The 23499-nt window shown below is 40.5% G+C and overlaps 1 protein-coding gene across 2 annotated transcripts in view; it reads right to left on the bottom strand.

Moving 5' to 3' along the window:
* Positions 1-23499, bottom strand: part of LOC129777502 (uncharacterized) — a 49095-nt gene that overhangs the window by 8700 nt on the left and 16896 nt on the right. The window contains exons 1-2 of one of the 2 annotated variants that reach the window (XM_055783795.1): positions 21303-21623; positions 16113-16883 (exon numbers count right to left, since the gene is read on the bottom strand). In XM_055783795.1, the coding sequence (XP_055639770.1) occupies positions 16113-16815 (703 nt within the window). In that variant the 5' untranslated portion in view covers positions 16816-16883; positions 21303-21623. Of the gene's footprint in view, positions 1-16112; positions 16884-21302; positions 21624-23499 lie in introns of those variants that run through there. The other variant, XM_055783794.1, reaches the window with a different exon arrangement.

The raw sequence follows: 23499 nt of genomic DNA, 5'->3' as shown, positions 1-23499 counted from the left end.
GACTGAACAAAACTGTATGCGATACTCCCATCGTAGCAAGGAAACCTGTTGTATGTCATACCAGCATTAGAAAAAACCGTTGTCTGCTCATTAGCTGGAGCGAGGTTGGCTTCGTTTTCTTATTTTTCTAATTTTCCTTGGATAGAATGATATGTACGGAGGATAGCTACATTTTTTTTTCTCAGTTATATTGACGATTTTTAATTGTATTTCACTGCTACTCTAGTCGCTCTTTTTGGTCGGTTCAATTTGAGGAACACAAATTGGGCCAATCAGAACGAGAGATTTGGCGCGTTTAGATAGCGCTTGGTAATTTACAATCATCCAATTGTTTATCTCAATAAAATTAATTTTTCTTCATTCTGATAGATGCGCAAAAATATTTCCAATCAATTGATGCAAACTGATTGGAAATTTTACTGATGAACTTTGCGGTCTATCAATAAATTGTCGAGTTATAAGCGTTCGAAATCTTTCATTATTTCATTATATATAAATCACTCATCACACCTCGAACAGACTTCTTTTCATTCATCTTGTTCAGGGCATAGGTCTAATTATACATGATTTATTATTACGATTTTATTATTCTGTTCTACTCATTACATTTATTACAATGGTTCAAATTTACACGTTCAAATTTTTCAATGAAATACCGCCTCGATACTTGTGTGATCAAATTGAACGAGGAAGTGATTCGAACAAGAAAAGGATAAAAAACGGTTTGACTGTATCTTAAAAGATATATCGTGGAGATTATTTTTAGGATTTCAAGGAAGTACTCCAAAATCATTTACTGCGGTTTTGCACCGAAACCACCGAGACAGAATTGTCACATATACAGAATATTCTATATTTTACAGATTTTTCGCTAAATTTCGGATACAGAATCTGTATATACAGAATTACAGATTTTCAGCAAAGATACTGAATTTAGATTTTTGACGTAGGACTACGTCTAACCGGAAGATATAGGGGGGAAATGGAAATCTAGGGACTGAACAAGTAGGAAAAAATGCAAGATTTGGAACGCTTATAACTCGAGCATTTCTCAATAGATCGCAAAGGTTTTTGCATCAATTGATAGGAAATATATCTACGCATCTATCATAACGAATAACATTTCATTTTTCTTGAGATAAAAAATTGAATAATTGTGAAATATCAAGCATTGTCAGAATGCACTATGTGCCCATTTTTGATTGGTCCATTTTGTGCTCCTCAAATCGTACCGACCAAAACGGGCAACCAGAGCAGCAGCGAAATAGAATGAAGCACGATTGGAAAGGAAAAAGAAAAAAATGAACGAACCATTGGTCGCAGTCTCACACATGCGTAATTCTCGAGCCAGCCAGTCAGCTTTAAAATCCCCGCTCCGCTGCCGTAACGATCATTCTCATTCAAACCGTACACCACATCGGTTCGCATCACAACACATCAACAAACCAACCCAAGCAGCCATGTCTGGACATGGTAAAGGAGGAAAAGTGAAGGGAAAGGCAAAATCCCGCTCGAACCGTGTTGATCTGGAGTTCCCCGCAAGGTTAGCTAGGCCGAGCGCGTTAGTACCAGTGCACCAGTCCACCTAGCCGGCGTTATATAGTTTCGGCCGCCGAAGTGATCGAGTTAGTTGGCAAAGCTGCTCGCGACGATAAGAAAACCCGCATTCGGAACAGAACACATTCGGTTCGGTGGACATCAAGACAACAGGCAGTTGCAGCGAGTGGCGAGTGGCAAACGCAATCGCAAAACGGCATCAGGTAGCAGAAGAAAAAAGTTTGTTCTTTATACAAACTGCTTTGGAGGCAAATCCAGAACAAGGCGGCATCGAGGGCGTTCGAAATGGTTTTTTTCAAAACCACGAGTACTAAGTTTTCTAAATTGGAACCATTCCATAAAACAAGGCGCTTTTCAGGGCCATTAAACCTTCCAAAAAAGAGTTTAGGAAATAAAGTTCAATGCTTTCTAAAACATTATCCAAAATAATAATAAAACCCAAATTGATGTTTTCATAATTTGTTTGCCAGGATTTGATGAGTATGTGAATTTGGCAGTTGTTCTGAGCTTATTGATAGTTGGGAACTTTCCTGATTATTCAATTTTCACCAATTCTTAAATTGTTTCCAGATTGAAAGTACAGTAATCTACAATTAGTTCGACATTTAGCTAATTGGACGGACATGTAATGCGACATATTTAGTTGGACATTTTTGTAAACATAGAGTTCGGGGTCCAAATTATGACCCCACATTGAAAGTTGACACTGTACCACTGTCATCGCAAATGTTCAATTACAGGTTAAAATCGCCTCCAATGCGACACTGAGTGGCGCTTCGGCACGTCGCATTGAATGTAATTTACTGTACAACATGTCACAAAGCTGGATGGGAAGAAATTTTCCAACTGTGAAAGCTGTGGCGAGTGGCAACAAATCGCTAAACAGGAAGGTTTAGCCGAACAAAATGGGGATATCGAGTGATAACAAAACAATAAACTCTTTAGATTGAAGATAATTTTGTGATCCTGACAGGATAGAGACAAATCGGCAGACTCAGCCAGAGGGGCGAGTCCAACGAGACGAACGAACAAGCGTTAAAAGGGAGCGATGGCAAAAACATACATTCATTACGATTTGTTCGCTCGTTGGATTCACATGCAGGCTAAAAAGGGTCCTTTTTTTAGCCTGCATGTGAATCCAACGAGCGAACAAATCGTAATGAATGTATGTTTTTGCCATCGCTCCCTTTTAACGCTTGTTCGTTCGTCTCGTTGGACTCGCCCCTCTGGCTGAGTCTGCCGATTTGTCTCTATCCTGTGAGTGTGTACCGCTAGAGTATAAAACACGCGGACCTCAAAAAAATATATTATTTTCTTTCAAACCGTAAACCCGTGTGGTTGTACGGCATCGGCATCGTGGACGTAACAAAGGAGGACAAGTTAAGGGAAAGGCAAAGTCTCACTCGAACCGTGCAGGTGTGCAGTTCCTCGTAGGTGTATCCGCCAATTGCTCAGCAAGGGTAGCTAGGCCGAGCGCGTTAGTACCAGTGCACCAGTCCACCTAGCCGGCGTTATATAGTTTCGGCCGCCGAAGTGATCGAGTTGGCTGGTAAAGCTGCTCGCGACGATAATAAAAACCGCTTTCAGAACAGAACACATCAAGACAACAACAGGCAGTTGCCACTCGCCAAACGCAATCGCAAAACGGCATCAGGTAGCAGAAGTAAAAAGTTTGTTCTTTATACAAACTGCTTTGGTGGCAAATCCAGAACAAGGTGGCATTGAGGGCGTTCGAAATGGTTTTTTTCAAAACCACGAGTACTTAGTTTTCTAAATTGGAACCATTCCATAAAACAAGGCGCTTTTCAGGGCCATTAAACCTTCCAAAAAAGAGTTTAGGAAATACAGTTCAATGCTTTCTAAAACAATATCCAAAATAATGATAAAACACAAATTGATTTTTTCATAATTTGTTTGCCAGGATATGATGAGTATGTGAATTTGGCAGTTGTTCTGAGCTTATTGATTTTCACCAATTCTTAAATTGCTTTTAGATTGAAAGTACAGTAATTTACACTTATCTCGACATTTAGCTAATTGGACGAACCTGTAATGCGACATATTTAGTTGGACATTTTTGTAAACATAGAGTTCGGGGTCCAAAGTATGACCCCACATTGAAAGTCGACACTGTACCACTGTCATCGCAAATGTTCAATTACAGGTTAAAATTACCTCCAATCCGATACTGAGTGGTGGTAATGCGACGTGCCATTGAATGTAATTTACTGTAAAATATGTCACAAGCTGGATGGGAAGAAATTTTTCAACTGTGAAAGCTGTGGCGAGTGGCAAATGCAATCGCTAAACAGAAAGGTTTAGCCGAACAAGATAACTTTAGATTGAAGATAATTTTGTGATCCTGAAAAGGACCCTTTTTAGCCTGCATGTGAATCCAACGAGCGAACAAATCGTAATGAATGTATTTTTTTGCCATCGCTGCTTTTTACCGCTCATTCGTTCGTCTCGTTGGACTCGCCCCTCTGGCTGAGTCTGCCGATTTGTCTCTATCCTGTGAGTGTGTACCGCTAGAGTATAAAACACGCGGACCCCAAAAAAATATCTTATTTTCTTTCAAACCGTAAACCCGTGTGGTTGTACGGCATCGGCATCATGGACGTAACAAAGGAGGACAAGTTAAGGAAAAGGCAAAGTCTCACCCGAACCATGCAGGTCTCCAGTTCCCTGTTGGTCGCATTCGCTGATTGCTCCGCAAGGGTAACTAGGCCGAACGGATTGGTGCCGGAGCACCAGTATACCTAACAGCGATTATAGAGTTTCGGCCGTCGGAGTGCTCGAGTTGGCTTGCAAAGCTGCTCACGACAATCAGAAAACCCGTATCAAGAACAGAGCAGCTTCGGTTCGGTGCTCATCAAGGCAACAATTAGTTTCAGTGAGTGGCAAAGTGATTCTCCGGCACGTCGCATTAAATGTAATTTACTGAACAACATGTCACAAGCTGGATGGGAAGAAATTTTCCAACTGTGAAAGCTGTGCCGAGTGGCAAACGCAATAGCTAAACAGGAAGGTTTAACCGAACAAGATGGGAATATCGAGTGATAACAAAAACACAACACCAAAGGTTCTTTTCAGAACCATCAACATATTCATAAAGAGTAAACAGTAAACTAATCCATTTTTCAGGTAGATAGGTAGGTATTCACGTAGGAGAAGAAAATAAAACAATATATTTAAAATATATATTTAACAAAAGCTGTCCCCTTTGTATAGTCCTACGTCACTCCGGTTATGTCCCCGACATTACCCACCCGTCTTTTTTATTTTGATTTATTAAAATGATGAACGCAACGTAACGAGATGGCTTTCATTAGAGGCAGTTACTGAGCGAAACCCTGAGCGATATGAAAAGCTTAAACTATTCTTTTTCCGCCAATCGTATGTTTACGCGTTTAAACGATCCTATGACTAAACCGATTGTGCTGTTCCCGAACTTTGTTCTACCGCTTATCAATAACGTCAATTGCACTTTTCAATCAGAAAGTTCTCAATTTTGGGAACTTGGGATCATTTGTAGAAAAAGCTGAAAAAAGGATTGGATGCAGCTAGGAAGCTATCTTTCAAATCGATTTGTCATGACTCCTATATTGAACTCGTGAAACAGATTTCAAAGCCATTTGATTTCAGCGATCCGGTTATCGAAACCTTGATAAAACCTTAGAATTCCGTCAAGCTACCAAAGCTTAATGATTTGATGCGCCAATTTCCTCAATTCGTGAAAGCAGGTAATAGACAAGGCTTGGATAACGAATTCAGAGTACTCAAGACGAATCTTAAGGGACAAAAATTGAGTGACTCAAATATAACTTGGACCCAGCTGTTGGATGTCAAAAGGCAAGATGAAATTTTTTTGTATCCTTTGCTAAGTCGTTTGTAAGACACTTTTTGATAAAATTCATAAGTGCGTGTTGAGCGAAGGTTTTCGCTCTACAATGTCAGTCCGGAAATCGGTTAGCACCCACAATTATAAACTCTATTTTGGAAACGAAGAACTATGTATCGGCTCAAGGAGGAGCTTCAAGGATAAATTGACGCGAAATTTGAAGGCAAAGTTCAACAAAACCATGTATAAACATCATACAATTCAAAGTATTATGAGAAAACCTTTTTATGATTTATTTTGTTGTATTGACACGACTTTAACAACCCATGAATAAGAAAAATAAATTCAAAATGAAAATAAACCTTTATTTAATTTTTTTCCCTTAATTTTCGATAAGATTTTTATAATAGAAAAATATAGAGATTATTTTCAGAAAATTTTACAGGATTAAATGTGGCAACCCGGCACCGAGATGATAGGGTATTTCAACAAGATAACGCATCAGTTTATAAAAGTCGGAATAACTTTTCATGATTTATTGAACTTGGGCTTCATATTCTGGGTTACTCAGTTTATTTATCAGTTCTAAACCCAATCGAGAACTTATAGGTAGTGATCGTACGAAGAATATACAATATGAGAATTTTGAGAGGCTTAAACGAGCAGCTACCTCTGCGTGATGCGAGATCGAAATTTCCACATGCTGTAACTTGGTCGAAAGCATGCCGAATAGATAATTTTAAATTATTGACAAATAAGGATGACCTACAGATTATAATCTTGTTGTAATTCATGTGAAAATTGCTGTTAGCACTGAATTATTATATTTTTATATTTTGATATATTTTTAGCAATCTTATATTTTGGTTTGACAGCGATGGTATGTGGGAATGCAAATGGACTTACGCTGCTGGACCAGAATCTCGTTCAAGGGAAGAATTTGTGAGCGGGGATTTGTAAGTAAATTGAGGAAGTTCACACAGAAAATGAAAAAAAAAATCTACACTTGAGCGGTTATATGCTGAAGAATCATTCTGATGCTTGCCACTCAGCCAAACACAAACGCAATTCAACCGATGATAACAATGAAACTTTAACCAAATGAATATGAAACTGTAAGGTGTAACCGTGTAGGTGGAACAATGGAGTATAAAAACACCCGGAGCTGATCGTGCCCTACAGCATATCCACTCCCATCTTGAAAAATTCGAAGCATGTCTGTAAGCAGGAAAAGAGTCCTCTTCATGCTCGTTAAACATTCTATTCGCGTTTGGGAGGATACATTCGCTAGAGTATGCACCCCCGCTGGAAAAAATCACAGCGGACATGGACTTTGTTTAAATTCTGTCAAGTTTAAGTTCGACACACGCAGAAAATAACACGAGCAGCACTGGCCACTGGAATAATAGTCAACCCAGGCCACAATAATGGTTGAATTTTTTGTTTGTTTTCGAAACACCATCGTCGTGGCAATAGTGAGTGACTAGTGGAGCGTTCGACTGTGTGCCCTGGGACACACATGAAGCGAGGTGACCGTAGCAGCTTGGATGACGCAATCGAAACTAAAATGTCTCTCGATAAGAATCCGCTGATGATTCGTGTTTTTTTTCCTGTCAATATCAAAACTGATGACGATTCGATTCCATAGTTTGGGTCGTTTGATGAGCCTGAATTTTTTGTGGTAGGTTGATCTGCTTTCGGAACATAACAGCACATTTGTGTAGGTTATCGATCAGCTCCAGAGTGTGGGTGAAACAGACGTGGGTTTGGGCGCATGTGGAATAGAAACCTACACCCGAGGTATAATAGTGCACATTGTCATCATCAGACGATGCGGCAGTGGTCCTTTGCAACAGTACCAAAGTCACATCCATTGAGACTATGCATTCAACAACTTAATGATAAGACCTTAGCTCGCATGGGCGGACAAGGGAAGCAGCGAAGCATGGCGTAATCCGAGTGCTGCAGGCCGAGGCCCGAATCCACTCGACTAACTCGCGCCGTGATTAAAACGACGCGTGGTGGCCAATGTGTCGTCCGCTCACTCGTCATTGTCGCCATCATCATCGTAATCATCGTCATCATCGTTACTGCGCTACTGGCCCTCGCGGCAACAGAGGAGCAAAAAGGTGCCCAGCCACGAGGTAACTTCGTGTGTTGTGCTGGGGATGTGCTTTGAACACTTTTTGCTGACCGGAACGAAACCTTGGGGATTGTTCTCAGCCTAACGAACATATTGGAACAGCTGTACACGATGCCTCAAAAGTTCGAACGGCAGCTGCGCAGCATTTTTCGTCGCTGCCATGTGTGGCCCTGGGACAAGGGATTGCGGTATCGCTATCGTGGAGGGCGTGTTTTTCAAACCGTGTGGCAGACCTGCGAAGCTGTCGCAGCAGCGCGACCGTAACGCTTAAACCCGCTGGCTAATGATGGCAACCATGATGGCTCTGATGATGGCGTTGCTGTGGATGCTCTAGAGAGCGTGACGCGGGTCGACCTGCTAATGATTGTGTCCATGGCCGCCGCCACCGCCGCCGTAGGCGAGGGACGTGCTCGAGGCGACGATGGCGAAATAAAGAGGGTGAACCACTGCAAGCTGTAGATGATAACGTGTTGTTTTTTGTTTTGTTTTTTTTTTCTCTTACTGTCGCTACCGTGTTCGGGAAGAAACATGTCTCATAACCAACTCAACGGCGGGGTTTCAGTTCCGCCTTTATCGAATATGGCGTCATTTGAACTGCGTACAATATCTTAATTTTGTTCTAGTTATTAACTTTTCGAGAATCTCGAAATCCTTTAAAATACAGCTTTTTTATGTAGAACCACTTCTTTCATTAAGGGTGCCGAATCAGAAAACAAGTCACGTTTTTATGAAATAAAGTTAACGTTAATAACTATTTTTGCCGCGAACGGATTTTGACGATTTACATTCCAAACGAATCGAAAATTCCCTAAGATATGCTTGTTGTACTATACAGTATAATCCCCTGGTGTGTAAATGGTTAAAATTCATGAAAACTATAAGCGTTCTCATTTTCCCATACATTTGTTCTGCTGATTTGTGAGCTTCTCTACCCGTGCCGTCGATAACAACTTATCGACGACAACGAAAGGGTAATCGTTAGCCTCCGTGAACAAAAAAAAAGAAGAAGAACGAAGGGAAATATTGGGTAGGGGAAAAAAATGTCGTATATTGTCAATATATGGCAACACTTAAACATATCTTGTGTTGTACTTATCGCATCGGGTCATACTATACGGTTATTTAAATGAGACAATCTGTGCTACAAGTGTAGACAGTGTTGTGATTGTCCTTTTCAGTCTCAAGTTATAGAGCGTCAAAGATGGAGTCCACCAAGCAAGAAATTCGCCATATTTTACATTTTTACTACCTGCGAGGTAAAACTTCAACGAAGGCGGCCGGACCCGATACTGTAACGATTCGCACAGCACAGCGTTGGTTTGATCGATTTCGTTCTGGAGTAGTCGCTGTCGAAGATACACCCCGTACTGGTAGGCCAATCGTCGTGGAAACCGATAAAATCGTTAAAATCATCCAAATAGACCGGCATGTGAGCACTCGTTCGATTGGCCAGGAACTGGGTATAGACCATAAAACCGTTTGGAACCATTTGCAGAAGATTGGATACCAAAAAAAGCTGGATGTATGGTTGCCACACGAGTTGACACAAAAAAAACTTGTAGGCCGAATCAACGCCTGCGATGCACTGCTGAAACGGAACGAACTCGACCCATTTTTGAAAAAGATGGTTACTGGTGATGAAAAGTGGATCACGTACGACAACCTAAACCGAAAAAAGTCGTGGTCGAAACGCGGTGAGTCGGCCCAAACCATCGCCAAGCCCGGATTGACGGCCAGGAAGGTTTTGCTGTGTGTTTGGTGGGATTGGAAGGGAATCATCCACTATAAGCTACTCAACTATGACCAGACCCTCAACTCGGTTCTCTACTGTGAGCAGCTTGACCGTTTGAAGCAGGCGATTGACCAAAAGCGGCCAGAAATGATCAATAGGAATGGTGTTGTTTTCCATCAGGACAACGCTCGGCCTCATACATTTTTGATGACCCGCCAGAAGCTACGGAAGCTCGGATGGGATGTCCTATTGCACCCACCGTATAGTCCGGATCTGGCTCCAAGTGATTATCATCTCTTCCGGTCCATGCGAAACGCTCTTGGTGATACTAAGTTGGCCTCAAAAGAGGCTTGCGAAAACTGGCTGTCTGATTTTTTTTGCAAATAAGGAGGGAGGGAGGGGGTTTATAAGGGGGGGATAATGAATTTGCTTTCTAAATGGCAACAAGTTTGCGAACAAAACGGCGCATATTTGACTTAAATTGGATAATTTTAAGTATGTTAAATGAAGCGTCAAATTTCGATCAGAAATACAACCTTTCTTTTTCCTCAGCCCTATATTTGGCTAGAGTATAAACAGTGGATCTAGTTGAGGCAAATTTTCAGTACCGTTCTAGATACGAAGCAATGAACATCGCTTGTTCATCCTTGTTTTGCGCTATCACATGTCTTCGTTTCGGATTGAGCTGTGGACGCGACCAAATTACTCACGCCTCATGTCTATGGCATTGCAAACATTGAATGAAACTGACGCCATTGCATTAATGTTCTGAGCTACACAATTTTGTGGGGAATCATCAAACTAGGCCATCGTCGGCCCTCCAAAAAATAAATGTTCTAGAATTTTTTCTGTGATTTGGTTTCGCATGACGGTAGCAATACTCTCTCCACCGAGGATGACAGCTAAGCTAATTTAGACTGGCAATATTAACAGAAAAGGCTTCTGTTGAGAAGAGCGCAAAACGGAGATAAGTGTGTGTATTGCTTCAAGCCAAGATATATGGATATTTGTGTGCGTACGTGCTTGCTTAATAACCCGTACGTATGAAGAATAGTGCATCTTCGCTACGCTGAACTCCCATTTGTATCTACTCCTGTGTGCATTGGTCCAATCACGATCTAACAATCGCCTAATTTTTTGATGCTATGATGGACAATTTTTTGATGGTGCAAATTATGCAGCCGAAATGCCGAAATATAAACCGAAATGCCGAAATATAAACAAGGAGAGGAGATAGCGGGAGGGAAATATTTGCACTAGGGTATTAGTAATGAATCTCTGAGGCAAATATTCAGTCTTTTTCCAAACTGTTAACGTTGTTTATTTTTCTTCATCATAGAGGCTTTGTTGGTGCCTTTGACATTGCACCAATGCATTGAACTGACGCTATGACGAAGCAGGCGTTATGGTTGTGCGCCAAAAAATTATTTGGGGAATATCAAGCATCTTGAATGACGTACTGGAATGTTATAAGTTATTTGGGTTCACAAAACTGCCTTCAACTAGGATTGCATTTGCACTAATCTTGATCATAATGAAGCAATGCTACTCTTTTCGAGGTTGTTGAGATTAACAGAAAGAGTTTATTTCGTTTATTTAGTCACCAAGAAAGTGAATATCGTTCTGGAATTTTGTATGTGATTTGGTTTCGCTTGCCTGAAGCAAAACTTACTCCACTAAGGATGACAGCTGCTTATCTTGAGCATAGGAAAGAAATGCAACTTTTTTTGAGGCCAGTAATATTAATAGAAGCGTTTTTTTTGACAGTTTTTTCAATGAAATAGATTTTGTTATCCTTATACCACTTGATGACATCCCGGCTGTATGGCTGCTTGCTAAGTCAGACCAGAATTTCACTTCACATTGTGTGATAGAATGAATGGCACAATCCTCTTCTAAAGACACCTAGTAAACATTTTCTGGTCCTATGTTCCACCTCTACGCCTGATTGGCTTCGCCCTATTCTACGTAAGGGTCTCCCGGTATCGTTTGAGTACGGTATTAACAGTCGATTTTGGAAATTTCAAGAAAAAATCCTTTCCCGTTCCATCGTCGATAACTTTTAAATGTATCCTTAAATATTGATGAAATTTTCACTACTGAATAAACAAACCATCCGGATCAAAACGCTGTCAATAGTTTCTCGTTGTGACAACTAGGGACGCTGCAGCGAATAAAAATAAACGGTCAAATTCTACTTTTTTGTGTGTTTCTGTGCTTTTTTACTGTACTTCATTGCTTAAGCAGCATACTTCTAGATAAAATCTGTGTTATTGAAAGGTCTATTCTCCCTCCCTCGCACGGTGGCCTGCCTGAGCAATTTTTGTACTGGAATGAAAGAGCCAGCTAGTCTGGCTTACACTAAAGTTAAAATGGCACAGAAGTCGCATCGTGCGAACGCAGTTTCAGCAAGCTTATATTGATTGAAAATTATCTGCCTTCAAAAATGAACCACGACCGACCCAATGGCTTGGCAATTTTTTCGATCGAGAAAGAATCGCTAGCAGATCTTGATTTAAATACAATTGTGGATCATTTTGCTTCAGTTAAAGCAGCCAAGGCAAACATTTGACTAGAGAGTAATCGAGGCTTATAATGATATTTCTAGCCTTCTAAATACGAATAAACAGCTCAAAGTGAACATTGGTATAAGTGAGTACTTTTCTCAACATATCAAAAAGTTAGTGAAAAATCGAAAAAAAGTGGTATTTTTTGGGGCGTAATTTTCATAGTTTGCCGGGGGCGCAGTCTTCCATCACTACGCCGCTGGTGACCACTAACAAGACTGCGCCAAGGCACTGACATTTTTGGACACTCCCCACTTCACACGCTTGTAACTATTCAAATTTTGGATTTTTTTTCTTTCATTATTTTTGTATTCTTATGGCGGGTTTACATTAGGGAGATCTATAGCTGTAGATGGATTTATTCACCCGAAGATAGATGTAAACGGGTGAGAATATATATGATACACTTCTTCGAGATATGCAGGGGAGAGGGAAGCAAGTTGGAGAAGGAGGCAAGATGACGAATCGGTAATTTGACCCGTTGTAATGATGCGCCACCTACTTTTTACTGAAGATTCAATAATAACAAGGCCAAATTTTGTACTCGGTAACTCTGCCGAAAACGTTATCACAAAAAAAGTGAGAAATAAAAATGAGAAAAATTGTGATTTTGTTATTTTTTCCGTTTTTTTCAAATTTCATAATCCACTTTATGAGAAAAGTTAAAATTTCAAAATAATTTTCTACATGATAAAGGTATTCTATTGTACATAATCTGTTTGTTTCCGGCGAGTTTCAATCATGAATTTTTTTCAGCTTAATTTTTTGATTAAAAAAGTTGCTTGGGGGCAAGTTGGCGAACTGCAACATTATGTTAATTTTTGGTTTTTTATTGCAGATGGTTAGAACTTATAAGCGAAAAAGAGACCAATATTGGTCGGACACCAGTTTGGAGAATGTTATGAAAGCTATAGAAGAAGGTTTGTCTGTTCCAGGTACTTCAAAACAGTTCGGTGTGCCAGAACCAACTTTGAGACGCTATCGACGAAAATATCCAGACATGGAGGTTAGATTTTCAATTCAGCATTTGCGTTTCCATGTTCTTTATGCAAGAAATATTAAATCTGTATCAATTTCAGGATACGTCGTCCAATGAAGGCCGTTTTAAAGCCACATTCAGGTCCAGCTTCGAAGAATTGCCTATCCGTTTGCGGTTAAAAATGGCAAAAATGGCTTGGCCACGTGGAGGCAAGATGGCGAATTCGACGCTTTTTGCGCAAGGCTTTTGGGTGGACAAGTTTTTTTAGTTTTTTTGCCCATCCAATAGATAACATGATAGAAAACACTTCAGGCTATATGAATCAGCATCAACATTAAAAAAAAAATTCCAATATCCAGGGCTTGCCAAAGCTTAACGTCGCCAACTTGCCTCCCTCTCCACTATGTATAGAATGTATAGAATAAATTCGTGCATATGTAAACGCTGGTGAATTTCTCACTGTTTAGAAATCACTAAAGTTAGATGCAGTTATACTTCAGGTGAATAAATTCAACGAAAATATGAATATATTCATTATATAAGTTCGCGCTAGTGTAAACGGTTGATGCGATTTCTATAAATCTCATCATATTTCATCACACGAATATATCACTACCCACCCTTAGAGGATTAACAAAAAAAATTAAATACAGGTCGGACTCGATTATATATAGTCGACCATTTTTTTCAACAATTATTTTCAAATCCTATACATAATCGAATCTCAAGAAAACATTTTTTTCATTAATGTATGAATGTCAAACATTAATAGAAAAATAGCTTTTTTGTGTTCGATTATGTATTGGATTCGAAAATTAACGTTGAAAATGAAATTGCGATTATATATAATCGAGTCCGACCTGTAGTGGATATTAAAAAAAAAATTGTTTTATTTGTTCCGAGCTAATCAAAACGTTCTTAAGCATTCTATATATTTCTTAAAATTAGTCGAACAAAACTGAACATTTAATGAACGATTACCATCAGACCATGCTAAAAAAGATCAGCTATCCTCGAATCGTATAACCTACTAGTATCCACCCTCTGCGTTCGCTCGATACTACACTAACAAAAATCGATTAAATTCCAGTCCTGATCATTGTCCGCACAGCGAGAATTCCCGACCACGTTATCATCATCATCCTGATGATAGCCCTCCTTTACCTTTTCTCTCCCCCTAACTGAACCCTGGATAAAAGCCTGCCCTTTTTACACAACATTTCAAATGGAGCCCCTACTGACAGTTTCACAGCGAGTCTCCGGAGCAGCAGCTTGGCCAGGGTAGCGATTTCTGAGCATTCTGAGAAACCGTCCCGAAAAACCTGTCCCCGAGCGCGGCGATACAGCACCGCTGCCACCATCTGGCTTTCTATCCGGTTGCCATCCCAGGTAAAAGCAGGCAACTGAACCGAACCCAACAGCTCAAGGGGACCGCCGTATTGACATGGAGTCTTCTTTTTTTTTCGAAGCGTTCACCCGCCTCCGCGCACACCACCGCTGCGTGCATCGGAGCATGGACTGAACTGCCGCGGCAACGGAGCCTGCCCTGTGGTGGTGTTGGCCATCCGGTTCAGAGCGTTTTTTCCCTCTCGCTGCGAACAAGTCCGCTTTTGCCGTTCTCGCTAATGATGATGATGGTAGCGTGATGATTATACTGACGCACATAGCACAAAATTCGTATACTGGCACAAACACCAATCAGCAGCTCAGCGCAGCACGCGGTAAGGCACACAGAAGATCGAAGTGAAGCGGTCAAATTTCTGCTCATTTCTTAAGATACAGACGCTCGCAGGAAAGGGGCACCGACTGAAGATGCCGTTCGCAAAATCGTCTAAGAGAGCAGGAATTAATAAGAAAAAAGGGCATATCCTTACAGTGGCTCAGATTGTTTCTACCTGAGACTGAATCATACAATTATTCTCACTTAACACAATTGATGAAAATACTGATAAAATCTCGTTTCTGAGGATGTGTTTATCCTGAGCAAAATATACACTGTGCACAGAAACTTTTGCAGCTATCTTGTACCCCACATTCTGTGTCCGTCATTACGAAAAAGAAAGCTTCATATTGTCCCCTCATTCCAAAACTGCCTCATCCGCACACGCCCTCGCTTCGAGGCTAAGAAGCGCTCAAACAGAAGAGCCATCTGTTGTCCCAAGTATCTCGGTTTCAGAAAAGTTTGCTTGCTTGACTGCTCCCAGATCGGATCCCTGAAGAAAAATGTTCACCGCATCTGAGACCGAGTTTCCTTCCTCTTCACTTGTATCTTTTGTCCTCGAATTCGGTTTCCATCTTTCATGAAATAGGCCACAGCGAAACGAACCCTAAGCTTGTGCTTATTCTTTGCCATGCCCTGCCATGGCGCGTCCTCAAAGTTGGTTCGCTTTGTGTCCCTCTGGAAGTGCGTTTCCCCCTGGTTTATAACACAACAGCAGAGCTGCCGAAAGAGCGCCGTGAGGACCGAGCCGCTGAGGACGGATGGATAGCTATGAGTGTGTTTGTATGTTTATGTGTGGGTACTGCTAAAACGAGTGGGACTTCGAAGAAGACCACCGTTGCCGCTGAACCTTTCCGCTGTCGATGGCCATGCCACAGCAGCGGGGTACATTTTTCCCGCTCACTCGATGCCGACCGTCGTCATCGTCACCATCATCATCATTGGCGAAGCAGGCAGTCGCTACCGCAACCCAAACGAAGGGTCATCATCGTCGTTCCTCGGGCAGGGGAAAGAGTTGCGGATGGGGGAGAATCATGTAACCAACACCAAATCGATCCGCTTCAACCTGGTCCCTTTTTTGTGCCTGGAAGCAGCCTTAACTTGTTCGTTCCGAAAATGGCGTCATGGTGGCACATTTTGCAATATTTTAGTGCTGCTTAAAATAGATTCGACCAATCAAAAATATGACCGAATTAGAGAACAGAAATTTCCTATGAGTGGAATATTTACAAAATCGATCCGAGAAAAATGTTTTACACTATCAAAAACTCAATTCTTGAGGATCTGTCCGAGATTGTTGAGTAGATACGAAAAAATACGATGAATATTATGGACGAAAGAAAAGTATTGGTTTGGTATATGCTCACTAAAATGTTTCATGAGTTTCAAGTAGGTTCTTTTACCTATGGGATGTGACAACATTCCGTATGGAAAAATGCGCTTCAATATAGTTCTCAAGTAATTGCATCCAAAAAAGTAATTCAATCATGGCGCGATTGGCCAATCAACCAAGTTACCATATGAACTCGTCTTTATCCAATTATGAAAGAATATAATTTCTCATAGCACTCACCAGTGAAATTGACCGTGTCCGGTGAATTTGAACTCTCTTTCGATTGCGACAGCTTCCCGTGCTGATTTCTGTTGTGATCCACGTCCACACTGTCCTCGTCTTCCACAAATACCTGTCCCACGGAGGCTGAATCTCGCACACCAAAGTCATAGTTTGGCTTCAGTCCTGCCTTCTTCAGCGCATCAACATACCGCGATATCGTCCTCAAACTTGGCAGCTGCAGCTCACCGTCCTTGATCAGGGCCTGATATGAGTGCACTCCGATAGCCGCCTTCAGCTTGACGCCGGCTTTGAGATTCGGTTCCTTCCACTTCTTCCGAATGTCATCATCCGCACCCGCCGTTTGCTGTTGATTTAGCGCACTTTCTCCACTCTCACTGCCTGCACCACCGTCAACGTTGTTTGTCGTAACGCCTCCGCTGTTCTGCAGTTTGAACGCCAACCGTTTGAGACGTTTCTTTGCCGCATAGTAATCCTTCTTCATTGTCCCGTACCGAAGCTTGGTGTTCTCCAGCGTTTTCTTGTAATCGAGCAGCGTCGTCAGCAGCCGGCAGTTTTCCTCTCGCAAAACCGCAACGTCATGGCTGTCGCTTAGTAATGGAACAGTACCATTGGGGAGGCGACCGATGGACTGCTGGCTGTTGCTGTAGCTGAACGATTCCTGATCGGAACCATCCTCGATCGGTATCGGCGAGTCGGACATAGTACCGGGAGAACCGCTGCGCTGCGTTGGACCCGATCAGCACTATTTGGATCGGAATGGTTCGCAATCTGGAAAGAAAGTGAGACCATGACAATATGCGAAAAAGGATGGTAAAAGGACGGAAAAACGTGATTTTTAAGTCGAATGAACTTGTTTGAAGGATTTGGATGAGTCCTTTCCAAGAAGCTAACTTTTGTCAGCATCAGTTTTAGTTCGAAAATAAGCATCAGGATATCTGTTAAAACTCTGTCAAAAGATTGGAATAAAAAATTTAATTTAAACTGTTACTTTTCATAGATACTGTTTTTGTGAAGTTTTGTGAAGAATGGGTAATGCTGACAAAATTTTGAAAAAACTGTTCTGTTAGTTATACAAACTTGGTCTCAATACAATGTTTCAACGTAGGACTACGTTTCAAAGGGGGGAATGAAAATTTTTAAATTTAACATGTTAAAAATCATAAAAGATTTCGAAGAACATCGCAAAGATGTATACATCAATCGATTCAAAACCTTTCTACGCATCTGTCACAACGAAGAATATTACATTTTTTGATACAATAATCGTAAAATGTCAAGCATTATTAAAATGCGCTAAATCGCACATTTTGATTGGTCCAATTAGTACTCCTCAAATTGCACCGACTGAAAGGAGCGACTAGATAGAAGAAGATATAGGAGTGCGTTTCATCACATTAAAATCCATTTCCACTTTCGAACAAAGATCAATTTCGCTAGCGCAAACATCAAATGGACTAACAGTCCCCCCTTAGAGAGGGGGGTGGAGCGTCTAACCATCATAGAAACATTTATTGCACCCTAAAACCTACACATGTCAAATTTGATTTCATTTGCTTGAATAATTCTCGAGTAATGCAGAAATTCGTGTTTCATTTGTATGGCAGCCCCCCCCTTAGAGAGGGGGGTGGAGAGTCTTACCACCATAGAAACGTTTATTGCACCCTAATACCTTGATATCCTCAATTTGGTTTCATTTGCTTGAATAATTCTCGAGTAATGCAGAAATTTTTGTTTCGTTTGTATGGCAGCGCCCCTTTAGAAAGGGGGGGGGGAGTGGAGAGTCTAACCATCATAGAAACATTTATTGCACCCTAAAACCTCCACATGCCAAATTTGGTTTCATTTGCTTGATTAATTCTCGTGTAATGCAGAAATTTGGGTTTCATTTGTATGGCAGTTCCCCTTAGAGAGGGGGAGGTGTCTCAAACTATCACGAAAACCTTCCCCGGTCCCAAAACCCCTACATACCAATTTTCATCTTGATCGGTTCAGTAGTTTCCGAGTCCATAAGAATCAGACAGACAAACAGACAAACAGACAGACAGACAGATAAACAGACAAACAGACAGACAGACAGAAATACATTTATATATATATATATATATATATATATATATATATATATATATATATATATATATATATATATATATATATATATATATATATATATATATATATATATATATATATATATATATATATATATATATATATATATATATATATATATATATATATATATATATATATATATATATATATATATATATATATATATATATATATATATATAGATTTCAAACTCGTAAAATGTCTTCTGTTAAAACAATCCAAACATAAAAACTTTTCGGGGCATTTCGGGCGGTGATAAATTGTAATTGGTAGAATTATACAAGCAGTGATGCCAAACTATGAGATATGAGATGAGAAGTGTCCTACTATGTATTGAGGCCAGTAGAAAACGAAAAACACATTAGTTTTAACGTAAAACGTAAAACAATCTAGCCATCCTCAGTCTCGCACTAGCTAGCGAACAGAAAACAGTCTTTCCTAATGCTGATATCACAATCAACGATGGAAAAATGAAACAATGAAAGATATCACACACTCACTGTTCAGTTTTTCAAGAGAAGCGAAACGTTGCGTTCCGAGCTCCATCTCTGTGTGATTCTCCAGCCACACAGTATGCATAAAATTAGCAGCCCCGCTGTGAAGCGATCAATCATTTTCTAACCGTGAAGTAGTTAACACCATCCAGAAGCACGTTTCCACCGGAGAACCGTGAGCCTCCACTCTCGTGCTATTGATCCAACATAAACAGTGATGCAGTTATGTTCGGAGACAAGTGCTTCTGTATTTTTGCATCACGCGCACACACTGTTGTTGTTTCCATGCGTGACCGAAAACAGATTGAGGTGGTCAAAAAATGTGGAACAATATGTTAGTGGAACAGAATATAATCGCCCCATTCACGATTCATCAGTCATCCAGCTAGCGACCAGACGGCAGGGGCGTCGAGGCTCCTTAATGGCCTTTCTTCTTTTCCCTTTTTTATTTCTTAAGATGGTTAGACTTCAGCGTTAGTTTTCGCAAAGAGTCTTTTTCAAAGCTAGAGACGAATTATTAAATTCCCGTGATGGAGTGGTTGGCGTCACACCTGTCATGCCGGGAATTCGGGTTAGATTCCCGTTCTGGTGGGGATGTTTTGTAGAAGAAATTCCCTCCAACTTGCACTGTTGTGACGCGTATTCCAGGATTTACCTCCCCGAATACATTCAAGTTGTGTTATTTGGCATAGAAAATCTCATCTAAGTACTAATTCAAATGTCGCAAGTAATGCTACGATGAGGCGGTCAAGTTCTTCTAGTGCCACCGAAAAGAAAGAAGAAGAAAAAGGCGAATGAACTGCCCTTAAATCCCACGTTTTGATTTGTTCAATTTGTGCTCGTCAATTCTACTAATCTACAACAGCGACTAAAGTAGCAGCGAAATGCAATTCGAATTCGCCCAAGGAAAACGAACTTTCCAGTTTTATGAGCAAGAATACTGCAGATCTTGCTCTAACGCACGAAACGGTGAAGAATTATTGTGATTGTATTTGTGGAACATTCATTCTTCAGCCAACGAGAAGAGATTTTTCGCTCTCCGGAGAAAGAGTTGTGAATGAAGGAAGTCAAACCCCGCATTGCAATTCTTATTGAATTTTTAAAGGGAGTATTCTAGTCTAGAATTTGAAAAACATCGATTTTTTTTCTTCATATTTCTGAAGTTTAGACATTCAAAAATTTACTCTAGAAAGACCATTTTTCGAAAATCCTATTATTTACCGAGTGATAGCCATTTTAGTGATGCGGTATCTAATCCAGTACGGCCTTGACACAAAACTTCAAACGCGTTTTATACGATATACGTTATTTAGATATACGATATCTAAAGTTCTACTGAATCGATTTATTCCAAATTTAATGTGTATAAATCTTTATACATACCCTCGATCGGATGAACCAATAAAAACATATTTTTTTTCATTCGATTAACGTCATCGAAATCGTATCACAGTGTGTGTCTAGAGAAAAAAGATGCACACTGGCAATAAGAACACAATTCTCGTGTATTATTCTAGCGAGAACAAGAATGAGTCTTCAGCTGCTTCTACAACAATCGGTCCTTTTCAGGGTCACCAAAACACACCTAAAACTAGTGATTAAAAATTCTCGATGCATTCTACAATAATACCCTAAGTAATAAAAAGCCGATTGATGTTCATGATGTTATTACCGGGAGAGAGCTTGTATGAATTGAGGAGTGTGTTCCGACATATTCGTAAGGGTTTGTTTGATTTTCAATTATAGAGGCTTTTAACTTGCTCAGTTCATTCGCCTCTAACCTTGCAAAAGGTCAATTTGGAAACCTAAACTAAACTATCAACCTTGAAAAAGGCCAATCGTTAAGTCTCGCTGTCGCTGCCGTTGCCACAAGATGGATGACTAATGAATCGTAAATAATCTGTTGATGACTTTTTTCAATGGATTTTCGTGAACACGACCATTATTTCCGGATAAGAAATGACGTCAAAATGCAGCGCATTTCAAGCCGGGAATGAAGAAAGTATTTTCCAAAGGTGACATCTGCGTTAATCGGTGAAAAACGGTAGAAAACGGTTTTTTTACCTTTTAAATCGGTCCAATAGTTCAAAAGTTATTAATCTTTGAAAAAAGTAATTTTTGAAAAAATGATCTTTTTTGCTCCGGGGTCAAGCTAGCAGCACGAACAATCCATCGAGCTTAGTTGCTGGACTGTTTTCGCCATGGCTAATCAACTTATAAGGGCGTCGATGCTTTTTTGTAGGAGGCTTGATATATTGGAGGAAAAATTGTTCCATTGAATTATCTTTGGTAGTTTTTTTTCATCGCCATCCTAAATTAGACCATTTTTAATGCATACGGTATTTCAGCGTAATACGAGTACGTTTTTAATTTTATATCAAAACTGAGTAGTTTCCTTCAAAAGAGACAATCATCAGTTTTGATGATTAAACTTGTATTTTGAAAAAAAAATGTATGCTTTAAATGCCGGGAAATCTTCGATCATGATGCTATGTGTAATCTAAAATGCATTAGTTCAAACACCTAAACGGTATAGAATTCTTTCTTTCACTTTAATTGTGATTTTCAACTAAATTACCTGCAATCAACAAGTGATCGAAAAACTGTAGACTCTGCCAATGTGTACACACTTCACTGTTTTGTTTTTCTTTTACTTTCAGCGTTATCGCCACTCTCGTAACATCTCGTGCGCGTTGCTTTTTTCACTTCCACCAAACCAAATCTAAATAACTATAGCGCACGAGTAAATATTTTTATCCGGTTTCTCCTTCACACCGCACACACCGTGATTTAGAATCGTTCCTTCTTCTCCCACTCTATTCGCATCCTCTCAAACGAAACCGACAGTATATTCTGTGACGCGTCTCTCTTCGCCAGCACCGAGCCGACGTGAATGGCAGCTGCGGGAAGAATGAACCAAGTGGATCCGTAACAAGTGGAGCTTCGGGGAAGAGAAAGGCAATCGCTGGCCACGGTATGTGTTATGCCTGTGGCTCCAGAGAGAGAAGATGAGTAGCGAGCAGGATAAACATGAAACATGTAACGCGTAACTGTCATGGTAGGGTACTAGGGTAGTGTTTATGTGGGGTAGTTATTTCCAGGGGTTAGACATCAATTGAATATAGGCTACCCAAAATCAAAATCAATATGGCGTCATTTGTTTACTAACATATCATTTACGAGGATTGAAATCATTGAAATCACGGAGATAGTATGCTTTATTTTTAACTGCATGAGCGATTTTCATATTTCGGTTTCACATGGAGGTGTTCAAATTTAACATGGAATTTAAAGTTAGCCACTATTCGACTATATAACCGGACCGAGTTGTAAACAATAGTAATTGATAGAACCAAAATGTCAGTAAACCGCAGCAATATTGGGTACACTGGCAATACGAGGAATTTGACGTTTTAGTCATACCCCTGGTTATTTCAGCACATGATGGGAATTACGGCTAGGTAAAATGATTGCATTTGCGGTTGTGTTTTCAGCAACAGTTTCGAAACTTGAAGAAACACAATGCAAAATCTAACGGTTGCATTAAAAACGGACTAATTTCTGACGGAATACCAAGAGCAAGATGGTCTCATCGTTCCGCAGCTTGCGCCGGGATGTCTGAAAAACCAGTCAAACTGCGAAGAAGTTCCTGGCCAAAATGGACATTTGTATGGTCGAGTGGTTAGTGTCTCATATTATCATTCCGGGAGTTCGGGTTCGATTCCCGTTTTGGCCGGGGGTTTTTCTCCAAAGAAATTTCTTCCGACTTGCACTGTAGTCACGCGTATTTGAGAGCTTGCCACTCCAGAATACATTCAAGGCGTATTATTCGACATAGAAATCTCAACTAAGTACTACTAATAAAAATGACGCACGTAATACCTACGTTGTTAGTGCCATCCAAGAAGAAGGAAGAAGATGCAGAAGCATCATTCTAGGCTGATCGTGTCTGAGCAACAGGTAATCAAACAGAAGGCTAATAGGTGACGAGACCTACTTGACGCTGGACAGCAATGACTAGCAGGAGACCGAGTCTTTTACCAACAAGGTAAGCGATGACGTCAAATATATCTCCCACACCAAGTTCCCGAACGAGGTCCTTCTGTGGCTGACGATCAACCATAACGGAATGTCCAACCCGCTGTTATCTCCTTTGGGGCATGCGAGATACACAGTACGGAGTGCGTGCCAGAATTTGCCACCTTAATCTTTTGGCCTACCATCGGCTCGTTATGCCAAAACCAGTGAAGATGGACCGGCTGAAGAAAACGTTGTATCGAAGACCGCCGAGCCTCTCAACGTCAGCACTAAAGTAGCTGATCGTCAAGGCCACGAAAAAGCTGAAGAACATGCCGACATCTCTCTTTTTATCGGCCAAGGCTAAGGTTCGAAGCTATATTGTAGACGGCTTTGAATTTTTAAACCTACGATTTAAGGATTTTCTCTAACACGGACTTCAAAATTAATGTGCCTGGGGGAATCCGCTTTGTAAATACATGCATGTCGGGGGTATTTTTTGGTGTTGAGTACATTTGTACTCGCTTGTCGTTGTGCAGACCGGAATGTTTCCCTAAAACGTACTAATAAACTGAGAAGCCTGGGAAAATCGTATACTAGAGGTGAATGAACTTTAGCGGTTCGAGATCTACGTAAACATGAGATGTGCAATAATTTCAGAGGGAAATGTAATATGCAATGATCGTTTGACAATTCTTCCGTTCACATATTTCGGTAGTCCTAGGCATCATATCAGACGAAAAAGGACGTTCATCAAA

This window comes from Toxorhynchites rutilus, chromosome 3 (assembly GCF_029784135.1).
Source record: "Toxorhynchites rutilus septentrionalis strain SRP chromosome 3, ASM2978413v1, whole genome shotgun sequence".
NCBI lineage: Eukaryota > Metazoa > Arthropoda > Insecta > Diptera > Culicidae > Toxorhynchites > Toxorhynchites rutilus.
Note: the sequence above shows the minus strand (reverse complement) of the source record. Positions and strands in the feature narration are given on the sequence as shown.